Source organism: Limulus polyphemus, unplaced genomic scaffold (assembly GCF_000517525.1).
Source record: "Limulus polyphemus unplaced genomic scaffold, Limulus_polyphemus-2.1.2 Scaffold3540, whole genome shotgun sequence".
In the NCBI taxonomy this organism is placed as follows: domain Eukaryota; kingdom Metazoa; phylum Arthropoda; class Merostomata; order Xiphosura; family Limulidae; genus Limulus; species Limulus polyphemus.
The window spans coordinates 46,869-60,069 of record NW_013669150.1 but is presented as its reverse complement, the minus strand read 5'-3'; the positions used below and the strand labels follow the sequence as shown (position 1 = coordinate 60,069).

The 13,201-nt window shown below is 34.7% G+C and overlaps 1 protein-coding gene across 3 annotated transcripts in view; it reads left to right on the top strand.

Moving 5' to 3' along the window:
- Positions 1-2,264: 2,264 nt before the first annotated feature.
- The window catches only part of LOC106469551 (protein VAC14 homolog), a 33,950-nt gene continuing 23,013 nt past the window's right edge, over positions 2,265-13,201 (top strand). For 2 of the 3 annotated variants that reach the window (XR_002612871.1, XM_013930047.2), the window contains exons 1-4: positions 2,265-2,533; positions 4,068-4,218; positions 6,054-6,221; positions 9,232-9,294. Coding sequence is in view for 2 of the 3 variants with exons in the window: in XM_013930047.2 (XP_013785501.1) it covers positions 2,433-2,533; positions 4,068-4,218; positions 6,054-6,221; positions 9,232-9,294 (483 nt within the window). In the remaining variant the exon portion in view is untranslated. The remainder of the gene's footprint in view (positions 2,534-4,067; positions 4,219-6,053; positions 6,222-9,231; positions 9,295-13,201) is intronic. The other variant, XM_022398091.1, reaches the window with a different exon arrangement.

Here is a 13,201-nt window from a genome sequence, read left to right as displayed (position 1 = left end):
TCGTTCGTTACAGTGTTGTTTTAGCGCGAGTATTGAGATTAAGTGTATCGGTAAAGTTGTATTCGGAAATAATAAACCAGTTTTATTAAGTAAAGACTTGTGTCGTTAAAGTTTCGTTGGAACGAAATTACGGGAAAGTTAATTAACAAACGGAGACGTAACAATATTGAGTCTTGCTTTTGAGTTTGTCTGATGCAGGCTTGTTTTTTTCCATCTCAAACGGCCACTGATTATAAAACTAAATCCAAATTAAATCAAAATAAAGGCAAAACAAAAGTTACAAAATTAGAAACGTTATCAAAGTTCTAAAAGTTTCTGTAAAATCTTTCCGAAATCATAAGTCTAAGATCACTGCAAAATCGCTAAGTGCTGCAAAAATATAAGCTAAAAATCTAACTTAGCAGGGAAAAACCTACCTATCTTTTAATACTAGAACATACTGTTACGTCTCCGCTTGTTAATTAATTTTTCCGTAATTTCGTTCCAACGAAACTTTAACGACACAAGTCTTTACTTAATAAAACTGGTTTATTATTTCCGAATACAACTTTACCGATACACTTAATCTCAATACTCGCGCTAAAACAACACTGTAACGAACGAACGTTAACTTCAACAATACGCTGTGACTGCAGTTCAATTACTCACTGTCTACACCTTACCGCGTCACGTTGTCCCCTCCTATATATATATCCGCGTAACCTATTTCTAGTAAGAACTTGAACATTCGATAAAGTACATGATAGTTCTAGAAACGTTGCGTCACAGTGTCATGTGACTCGCTGACGCAACAATACGGTAAAGCTTGAGCCAAGATTGGACACAAAACACTATTCTGAACATGACCAAACTCAACTGAAAAAACAGAAATTTCTAAACTTTAGGTATTAACTAAAATAAAATAAAACGCATGGTACCATTCTGCTTGCACTCCCCAACTTTAATTTGTCCTGAACATAAATAAAGATTACTGTACATTCTACACTGTGTTTGGTCTCTTTATTCAACTCAATCATAACCAGAAATTTGTTTCAATTCCATATAACTTTTCTTCTATTTCTCCTGTTATCCATGGTTACTTTGTTACCTATAAGATGATCAGTGTACATGAATATTACAACTTCTTTTTACAACGATTTGAGGAGAAACATACAAAATATATTTGAATTTGTTATCTAAATATCGACACAGGATGATCAAAATATGCCTGCTCTATTAAAATGTAATTAAAAGTCAAACAGATTTCAACAAATCAATTTCTATTGAACATTTGCATGTAATTAAATAGTTTTGTGTAGCGACATATCCACCGCGGGGTATCGAACACCGGTATATTAGCATTGTAAATCCGTAAATTTACTGCTAAGCTATCGATGGAATAATTAAACAGAAATGTTCTCAATTTCATATTTTATGCCTCAATGTTATAGATTTTTTACTGATTTTAACCATTCTTTTTATAAAATAATATGACGCATTGACTTCTCTAGAAGGATTGGATGAACCCTTCGAACTTTATTTGCATCCGCCATAGGTCAACGTCGTGACGTTCACATTCAGATTTAGTTGTTGAATAAAGTGGTCGAAAATTTGTATCCACTCTCCTTTTTCTTGCTTGAACTTAACTCTTGAGTTTGCTTGTTTGTTTGAGGCTGCCGTACCTCATTTCGAAAAGTTAGAGTCGAGCCCGCGACCCACAGATTGCAAGCTGAATGCTCTTTCGTTTTGTTTTTTCTTTATTAATCCACCTTCATAGAGGGGGCATAAATAGAAATACATCAATAATTCAAGACATCTCATAAAAATGACTGTACATTTCTGGATAGTAAGAAAATAATAGTTATGCACCGGGCCACCTCTTCGGTTCATCAAGTCACTAATACCACAAACATATAACATGTCATAAGTAATCTGTCGTATCCGTCACTATTGTTATGCAAATATCTAAATATCACGTGTTTTATTTAGGCAGTTATTAATGGCTGTCTTTATATAAAGATAGAATGTAACATCACTAAGAAAGCCTCAATGTTAGGTCCCAAAATTAAGTATGCATTTTCATTGCTGATCTGTCGAATTCGATGATATATTTGATTTTTCAATAGTTCGTCAGCAGAAAAGAAACATTTTAATTTATAATCTAACTCAATTGTGAAATTTATATTATTTGCTTATTTTTATTTTTTGCGAGTAATGTTTATATATGATATATTTTACAGTTTTTTATGCGTTTCGTACAAGCATTATATAACGCTGATGTGATTTGGACTACTGCACATAAAACCTTGTCTCGTGACAGGTGGTTCAAGGTTTGAAGCGTGTATATGACTTTATTATAAATTTATGTGACATCTAAGTTGTCTTTTCAGTATTTAGGTGGAACAGTTATCTAATTTTTCAGAAGCTAACCTCGGAGGTGTTTTTAGTTCAAAATGACAGAAAAAGACTTTGCTCCATTGAGTGCTGCATGTGTCAGAGCATTGAACGACAAGCTTTATGAAAAGAGGAAAGCTGCTGCTATAGAAATAGAGAAGTAATTAATCAGTTAGGCTTAAACAAGTGAAGGTTTTCGTAGTTTATCGTTTATACTATATTTATATTTCTCTGAACCCGTTCCACTAACTCATTTTTTCTTACATAAGGAAGAACCAAAACTGTATGAAATATTCCAAGTGAGATGTACAATAGTGATTTGTATCGAGAGATAATAAACTCATTTGACTTATTTCAACATGTTTCAACATCCTATTAAGGACCACCTGAATCAATTACAGCATAAATTCAGTACATTAAGAGCTATGTTAACATTAATCGATAAAATTAGACTAGTGTCATTTTTTGTTCAACAGTAACCCCAAATTACATGTAATTGCCAGCTGGAAGTCACTTTGTAACTCATTTGTGAATCTTTTTCTTTTTTTCCTCACTAAAATTTTTAAATTCAGACAACACTGGTAATCACCAAGCAACATTGAAATTGTGGCAAAGTATCCACATTTAGTTGGGTCTTAGAGTGATGGACATAACAAATATCACAGGTACTTGCCAGCTGGAAATCACTCTGTAACTCATTTGTGAAGTGTTTTTTTTTCCTCGCTAAAAAAAAGGTTGGCTTTTCATCTGACCTCTCATGTCAGTCATGGAGGGACCCCTGCATATGATTATACTCAAACTGGTCATCACCAAGCAACATTGAAATTGTGGCAAAGTATCCACATTTAGCTGGATCTTAGAGTGATGAGCGTAGCAAACGTTTTACCTTATCACTCAAAGTCCAAAGTCGTACAACTGTGGTTGTCATCAGAACTGATGGTTACTTTTATTTCCAATGTACAGTACACACTTAAAATGTTTTACTGGATAGTTTTTTAGTTTTCTAAGAGCAATGACCAGTGAGCTAGACCCAGCTCTAGATCTATTAGTAAAGCTAATACATGTAGTTTGAATATATATATATATATATATATATATACACACACACACACACACACACACACACACACACACTGAAAAGTTACTTAAGAATTTCAATGTTTGCATAGGATTGTTGTAGAAAGTATAACTTGTATAAACTTATTTGGACAAATCTCTGTTTCTGTCTGTACTGTAGAAACTATTTTTATATCATTTCTCTAGGTCCATGCTTCATTTAACATTTTAAGTCACTTAAGCTGTAAGAAGTGATTTAAGAGTTTTGGATTATTTTTTTTTGCTCTGGGGCAAGAAGAATTAAGGGGCTTGACAGTTCAAGGTTATTATTAACTATAAGTTCTCTGAGTGGTGGAATGAACTTTATTTATTGGTAAATTGCAGTTATAGTGTTCATAGTTATTTGAAAATAATAAACCTCGTTAAAAAATGTTGCTCTATTTTTATACAGTGTTTTAATGGAGCATGTTATCTGTGTCTGTGATACACTTCACTACTTTATCAGTTTTAGTTATACATATTTAAAGTTCTCAAAATACATTAAAATCATATTTATAACATTTGCATAATGTGTTTGTAACAATGTTATTTTGATTTGAATAAGTATTAAATGATTAAAATAATTGGTTTAATCACAGGATGGTAAAAGATTTTGCTTCTGTCAATAACGTAAGCCAGATAAAACGGCTGCTGTGGGTACTTGGCCAAGATTTTGCTCTTTCATCTAATGCTAACAGCAAGAAAGGAGGATTGATTGGACTTGCTGCAATAGCAATAGCTCTTGGAAAAGTAAGTCAGATTTGAAATTCTTTGTTTTCTAGGAGGATCTTTTGGATCAACCTAGACATAGAAGTAGCCTAAACAGAAAAAAGGAAACAAAGAAAACTTAATATATGAAAGGATAATACATTTATTGATGTTTTACGTGAATTCTATTTCCTTAATTAAAATCTAAATTATCAATTCCTTTGTGATGTTTTATGTGCAAGGAATCAAGTAAATAGCAGAGAAGAAGACTAGGATTAAAAAGTTAATAAAAAAATCACTTCTTTGCCAGTAACTTTAGGTTTAGCTCTAAAGATAGGAAGTGAATGATTATAGAATTCATTAGTAATTGAAGACAGTGGTGTAAAGTTAGGTAGAGATGCAATAGCAATGGCTGAGTTTCAATAGAATTCTGTACCTTAAGATTTGGAGAATAGCTCAAAGAATGCTGAATATTTTGTTAAGGAAGTTATATAAAAAGTTTTAAAATTATATAAAATACAGACTCGTCAGCCTGAAATTTCAGTAAAACACACAAACTGTCTATGTTCAATCTTGGGTCATTTATTCTGGTAAAGGGTAGTAGAAATTATGAAACACCTTTAGTGTTGTAGAGCTGGGCAGTTAATCAATGGAATTGATACCCATAGGTAATAATAAAATAATTGATTAATAAAAATTGATCACATCAATTAATGTTATGTAAATAATCAACTATTGTTTCTGAATATTATAGTTTTCAATTATTTCAACTATCCAGTAATTATAATTACTCTTACATTCATTAAGGTCACAGAAATAATCAACTAATTGAAATTAGTGTTTCCAATTATTCCAACTGTCCTAGTAATTAAAATATTACTGAATAATTTGTTTGTTGTTAAGATAAAACTACCCAATTACTGGCGGTGCTCTAGTCACTGTGGGTGTTGAAACCCAGTTTTTGTAGCATTAGTTTTTTTTTCAGCCACCTCACAAGAATAATTGATTTAGTTGAATGTCATAGCAATATGTTTTAGGGGAATAAGAAAAAAAATTTTTTTAAGTAATACTGTAACTGTTTACTAGTCACTTATTAGAAAAATATCAGAATACTTGCAGACTTTCTTTTTCCTTTTATCTCTCCAATCTGATATAATTTTTTATTTACTTGTTACTTTTTTATATACATGTCTTATTAATAAGCCAAAACACTACTGCAATCTGGTATTGTGCTTTTCTATTTTGGAAGATACTAATTTTGTGAATTAGTTTTCAGTCATTTTTTATTTAGAAATTACTGATTTACGTTTATTGTGACTAAGACTTGGTATCCCTTTTTTAATTTAATTAATTATGATTTCTAATAATTATTCCAGAAGACTAGTTTTATTAAATATTTGAAATTAATTTAATTAGTAATTCAATGATTGTAAGATTGTACAAAATTCTATACAGCTGCTTCAATCATTATGTATTATTGCAATTACTGAAGGACAAAAAAATGTTTTTAAACCAGTGGTGATTTTAAAGGTTAATGCTAATTTCATTTGGTTTATGTGTATCTGCTGATTATGACAATGTAATATTTTATTGTTTGCTCTAACTAAAATAAATATTAAGTCATTGTTTAGGATAAACTGGAGCTTAAGTCATTTTAGAATTTTTAGAATTAGAATCTTAGAAGAATTAAATGCTTTAAGTATGAAAAAAGAAAAATCAAGCTAAACAGGGAAAATATTTATATCTAACTAAATAAAACAAAACTATTTTTATTATTTCACAATACATTAGCAGTTTGAATAAGTAGTAAACATAAAAAGAACAATTTGTGTATTCAGACCTACCATTAGGACTATGGTATACTTCAATATTTTTAGGAAACATCACAATATATTGATGAACTTGTCCAACCCGTAATGTTCTGCCTTAATGACATGGACAGTAGGGTTCGGTACTATGCAGCAGAAGCTCTTTACAATGTTGTCAAAGTTGCTCGAGGCTCTGTTTTACCATTCTTTAATGACATCTTTGATGCTCTAAGCAAGGTAAGAAATGAGAAAGAAAAAAAGCAAAATATACTACAGTTTTTCAGAGTTAGTGTTTATCATCTTGACTCTTATTTTAAGGACTTCTTTTAACATTTTTATTTTTAAACAAATCATTTTTAAAATTAAAAACAGTATAACAAGTCTAAGTAAAACATTCTTAGTTAGTTTGTTGTTTTAACAGTTTTTGTTTAAGGTTTGTGAAGAGTTGCCATTGTGTAGTTTTTATCCTAACCAGGTGGTGGGGTATTTGAGCTTTATTATTGTTTATGGAATCCTCTTCCAGTTCTCAGATTATATTAACCCATAAAAATAACCTTTTCTGTTTTACTGTATCATGAGATTATAGACTATCCTACCAAAAGTCATGGGACATGGGTAGTTAAGAATATAACATGTCTTTATTCCAAGAAATTAATAGCGGGTTGGCCCGTCTTTGGTCTTAATGACTGCTTCAATGCGTCATGGAAGACTGTTTACTAATTTCTGGTAGAAAGCTGGTGGTATTGTGCTCCACTCCTCTTTTAAAGCATTAGTAAGCTCCATCATTGAAAAGGGCCATCTTGGTCTTGCTCAAATTCTGCATTCTAGTTTGTCCCAAAGGTTGGGGCTCTGTGCTGGCCACTGCAGTGTTCTGATGTTATTCTCTTCAAACCATGCATTCACAATCCTTGCTTTGTGACATGGAGCGTTATCATGTTGGAAGGTGTAACGGCCAGTACCATAAAATTGCCACAATTTAGGACACACAGAATTGTTCAGAACATCATTGTAGGACTCGGCATTCATGGATCAATGCACTGCGACCAGTGGACCTAGTCCATACCATAAGAAGCACCCCCAGACCATGATTCTTCCACCTTCAAACTTCACTGATGGGACAACACACTCGGGTAATAATCAGTCTCCAGGCATCCTCCGTACCCAAACACATCCATCAGACTGACCTTCAAACTTCACTGATGGGACAACACACTCGGGTAATAATCAGTCTCCAGGCATCCTCCATACCCAAACACATCCATCAGACTGGAAGAGTATGTAGCGTGACTTGTTGCTCCACAGGACTGATTTCCATTGATCCACGATCCAGGTTCGGTGTGCCTTGCCCCATGCCAATCGATATTGTACATTTGTTTTTGTTATCAATGGCTTGTGGGCTGCAGCTTGTCTGTGAAAATTCATGGCATGCAGCTCTTGACATGTTGTGAAAACATTTATAGGACTGCCTGTGGCTGCTCCCTTCTCCAAACACAGATTCTCTAGGGTCTGATGGAAAGATGAGATAACCAGCCTTCTCATGGTGCATCAGCTCCTGTCAGTCAGTATTTTACACCTACCTGGTCGTTTCTTGGGCTCATCATCACCTGTGGACTTCCATTTCTTTAGCACGTTGCCAGTTGTCGACCTGGGAATGATTGTTGCACAATAGCGTGTACAGACATTTTGCCCAAGTGACATCCAACTATCCTTCCCATCTGAAATTCTGTTAGCTCTTTCTGTGTAGTCATTGTTTGGCATACAATTTCAAAATGACTTCCAAGTGAACCACTTATCACCTATATAGTCCAAACTATTTGCATATTTCGTCATCACACAAATTTTATTGCAATCAGAGGTGTCTCATGACTTCTGGTAGGACAGTGTAGTATCCAAAATAAATATCCTGTTTTACTGTATCATGAAATTGTGTATCTAACAATTACTATTTGATCACACTTTCCTGAAAAGATAAAATATTTTTAATAAGAGTTTTTACATGTTAACTGTTTTAGAGTGATAAATATGTAACCTGATTTAGCCCCTTTATTCCTGTAAGATAAGATACTTCTGTGTGCAGATGAACAGTGGGTAATTTGTCAGATAGATAACTGAGGATCAAAATGACATATAGTTGAGGCAAACTTTATAAAAATATTTCATATTTATTGCCTGCACAGTAAATATTCCTGAAGTTAGCATTGTTTTACTTCCATAAGAAATAACAGTAGAAAAGAAAAGTTTTCTTAATGCAATATACATTTGCTCAATTATATAGTTTTTTCAAAGTAACCTTATCAAAAAGATACTAATACCTGCATTGGCAGCTTCTGTCCTGTACCTATTTTTGGTCCTTTGGACAGTACACTTTACATGAATCTGATCTGTTTGTTTATAAATAGATTCTTTGGACAGTACACTTGACTTGATTCTGGTCTGTCTGTTTATAAATAGTTTCTTTGGACAGTACACTTGACTTGATTCTGGTCTGTCTGTTTATGAATAGTTTCTTTGGACAGTACACTTGACTTGATTCTGGTCTGTCTGTTTATGAATAGTTTCTTTGGACAGTACACTTGACTTGATTCTGGTCTGTCTGTTTATGAATAGTTTCTTTGGACAGTACACTTGACTTGATTCTGATCTGTCTGTTTATGAATAGTAAACAGACACACCAGAATCAAGTCAAGTGTACTGTCCAAAGAATGAATAGATTCTTTCTTTCATGGGAAATATAAATGTTTGCTATTTCATCTGAATTTCTTATATCTGTTAGCTTCATGTCCACATAATGGTAAGTATGGAATCTATGTGTCTGTTCTTCTTGGTCACTGATAAAATCTGGATATTATGTGATTAATAGCCTTGCCATATAGAGACATAATATGTTTTAATTTCATTTTGTTCTGAATATAGGTATTTCAAAAGTAGTATACTGCTAACTAAAATGTGAGAGCTGCAAATTGTACAGTACTGGAAACTGCATGATCAAACTTGGAACTCCAACTTGTGAGGCTAAAACTAAAATATTTCAAGACAGGAAATACATTAGTTTCACAGAATAAACATTTTACTATAAGACTGATTTCTGAAAACAAAAAAGCAACACAAAGAATCTTGGAGGTTAAACTATTTCATTTGGGTTTTTTGTTGTCTAGAAGAGAGATTTTTATCAGTCAGAATTCATTGCAAGCAATGTGTTTGTGTTTTACCATTTCTGTACTATTATATTTTTTATTGCTTCTGTTAGCTAGCAGCAGACCCTGACCAGAATGTAAAAAATGGTTCAGAACTCTTGGATCGTCTTATGAAGGTAATTTTTTTATTATACAGGATCAACCTGTAAAAGCAGGGGATTGGTGATTCTTATTCATTATTGTAATGGTTAGATAGTTTTAGAATTTTATTCATATTGTTATACCTCTTATCATACTTAATATTACTTTAGTAATAAACATAATTTGTTTAATATTTAAATTTTTATTGAATAATTCATTTTAGAACACACAACACACACACACACACACACACACACACACACACACACATATATTATATATATATTCATACATATACCTTTAATGTTTCATATTTTCCTTTCTTTAGTGTTCTCTTTACATTTTAAGTTTGTTGAGGGATACCTCCTCTTTCTTCCCTCCATGCTGTTTTTTTTGCCATCTTCAGTTCATTCCCTCCTCACATGGCTTCTTGCTTTTGGGTAAATTATTCATAAGGTTTTATGGTCTTGTCTTCTCTTGTCCCTTTTTTGGGGGCATTGCTCCTGTGGATAGAACCTGTTCACACTTACTCTCTTTTCACATATAAGATATGCTCTTTTGGGCCCCCACCCACAATATTCATATCCTTGTATGTCATATTCCAGGGGCTCTCGCATAGATCACAGTTTGTTTTTCTCATCCTGACACATTCTATCCATCAGAGTGGTCTCTCAATTTTTTCGTTTTCCAGTGGCTTTGTCTTCCATGGGATTCTCACCACATAGATTCCTTTACTACATCTCTTAACTGCCCATTATCTCTATTTGGTATCCTGTGCCTTCTCTACTCTAGATAGAGCTGTTGATGACTTTGGCTGGGATTGCCCCCCCCCCCATCCTCTTACTTCCATGGGTGATTTCCCTCGTCCCTACCATTCTATGTTAGGTCCTTCTGATTGCTCCTTAATGGGCAGATTAATCCTGATTTCCCAAAAACTTATCCTGCTCTAACTTTCACCTCAATTTCCTCTTACTTTGTCTCCTGCCCTTCTTCTTCCACTTCGTTTGCTGGTACTTCATCTGGACATTTGCATCATTTGTCTTCATGCTTGACTCTTGTTCAGTCCTTGGTGGGGAGATCAAATTTATACCTGCAGGTAATGTTCTTTTAGCTTGTTCCATTCACTCTTCTTTAGTGGGCGTTTATTGGCATAAATGGAAAGTGTTCTGCAGTTAATCTATGAGTCGTGGATCTCCGCAGATTGAACCACTGTGTCTTGGGTGGCAGAGTTTCTCCCCTGTTTTTTCGACCATGGGTCTTCAGTCCCTTTGATCTTGGGTTATTGGGCAGCATTGTCCCATACCTTTGTGTGTATTTTCCCAATACCGCAGAATTTTTTACCTCGTCTATCCTTACTATGTTCATACATTCCTTCCGGGTTAGTCATACTCCCTAACTGCCTACCATTCTGACTGGGATATTATTGTGATTCTTTCTTCCCTCTCTTTACCATTGTTTGCATCATTTTCTTTGTGTTCCATGTTTCACCTTTCCTTCAAGAATATTTCCTTTTCCTCTATGCTTGTGTATGTCTGAGGTCGGGTTTATTTCCCATGATGTTTCTTGTACATTTTTCCCACTCCCTCTCTTCTCCTTTCTCCAGATCTTTCCTTCCTACCCAAGACATCGGTGGCTATGGGAGATAACTCCTCCTTTTGCCTGATTCCCTTCCTTTCATTTCCAGTCTTTATCCTCCCCCTCCCCCCAATCTGGATAGACTCCTACGTGCTCTTTGTTTTTCTATTGCCCATACGACTTCTTTCCATGGTGCCTGCTCCCACCTATTTATTCCCAGGTGGTTTTCCTTGGGTCAACATCTTTCTCCTTCCTCCCTCACCAATTGTATTTGGCTTTTGATCCCATTGGCTTACTTTCCTTTATCATCTTCCTCCAGGTGTTTTCTCATCAGATTCGACATCCTTACCCTTTCTCTGGCATCTCCTTTTTGTTAGCCATTGGAGAACTCCTACATTCGGGCATGAAGAGTACACCTAATATATTCATCTCCTCTTATCTTCACCATATTGCGATTTCTTCTTCGTTGGGTTTTCATCTACCACCTGTGATTGTTTTCATACTTCGGTGTGACTCTAACTGGGTAAGTTTCTATTCATTATTTCTTTCCTTTCTGGGGCCCTTGCTTCATTAGTCACTATTTGGATCCTGCTTCATGGCGAGGGGTGCCTAACCAGGTATCCTTCAATTGAAACTGCACTGTTCAGCCATGTTGAATTGCACTCTCTTCCATGGCTCCGCAATGCTCACTAGTAAAATGGGTATTCCACATAATTGCTTGAAGGTGAATAACCTTGTGATGTTTTTACTTCATAAACATGACTGTTCTGGAATATACCATCCATGGACTGCATGGGTGAAGCAGAAGGGATAGCTGTCCATCCCTGCCATGCCTTGATTGAATAAATCAATATGGTCTGCTTTTCAAAATAGGGTTTTGAGGTCACCCATTGCACAGTCTTCAGTGATGACATTCCTCTGGACTCTCCACTACATATTCACCCTCCTTTCTTTTAGTGGAGTGTGGGAGTCCTTACCACTTTCCAATTTCAAGCCACCATGGAGACATCCTCTTGAATGAGTTCCACAAAGAAAGGTCTAAAACCATTCAGCCAAGAGTAGGGTGGTGGTATTCTGTTGGTGTAGATGAGACATGGCCTTCTGACACCAGTTACACAACCAATGGAGTCAAGCCATCACCTTACTGGATAATGTGGCCTCTTGATTCCATTTACACAAACACTGGAGTTAGCCATCACTTACAGGATGATGTGGCCCTGTGATACCATTTACACAATTACTGGAGTTGAACTGTTGAAAGTGCGGTTCACCCCTTCGATTGGGAGTCCTCATCCTACCGCCATGTGGATGTCAGTACCCCGTGGCCTGGTGTTGGATTTAGAGTGAACCAATCAACATAAGTCCTCATACATGTTTATGGTTATCTATATTTCTCCCTCAATCAAACTCTTTATGCTGTGGGTCACAGCTGAGGAAGGTGGACTGTTCCGGGTATCTTCCTTTGCCGTCCCTCATTATATCTTATCTGAGGAAGTTCTGTCTTTTGGATTGTTCCATTTCATTTCCCTCACACTTCCCACCCTTCATCCCAACCAAAAACTGATGCTTCCATCTTCTGCGAAACTCAAAGTGCTTGTTTGGTGGAAGAGTATAGAGGGAGTCACATGCATCACGTGACTATGTCACACTCCATTGGTGATGTGATGCATGACGATTTGCCAGAGAGACATGTTGAAATCACTAGATTCCAATAGGAGGGAGCAGAATGCTTGTGGCATGCATTCAAAAAAGTTCACATATATATAGAGGGCAGCACTGAATGGGAATAGCTAATCTTGTGAGCGAAGGGAAGTACTTATTGGAAATAAATTTTCAGTATAGGAAAGTTATAACTTTCAATTCTCTGTGAGAGCAACACTAGATGTTGTCTTTTTACCTCTGTTACAGCTAACAGCTATATGATCTTATTAGTTGAATAAAATAATGATGTGAGATATTAATTAGGGAGCAGTGATATTTTAATTGAATAAAATGATGTGAGATATTAATTAGGGTAGCAGTAATCTTTTAATTGAATAAAATGATGTGAGATATTAATTAGGGAGCAGTGATATTTTAATTGAATAAAATGATGTGAGATATTAATTAGGGAGCAGTGATATTTTAATTGAATAAAATGATGTGTAAGATTAATTAGGGAGCAGTGATATTTTAATTGAATAAAATGATGTGTAAGATTAATTAGGGTAGCAGTGATATTTTAATTGAATAAAATGATGTGTAAGATTAATTAGGGTAGCAGTGATCTTTTAATAGAATAAAATGATGTGAAAGATTAATTAGGGTAGCAGTGATCTTTTTTAGTTGAATAAAATTATGTGAAAAATTAATTAGGGTAGCAGTGAT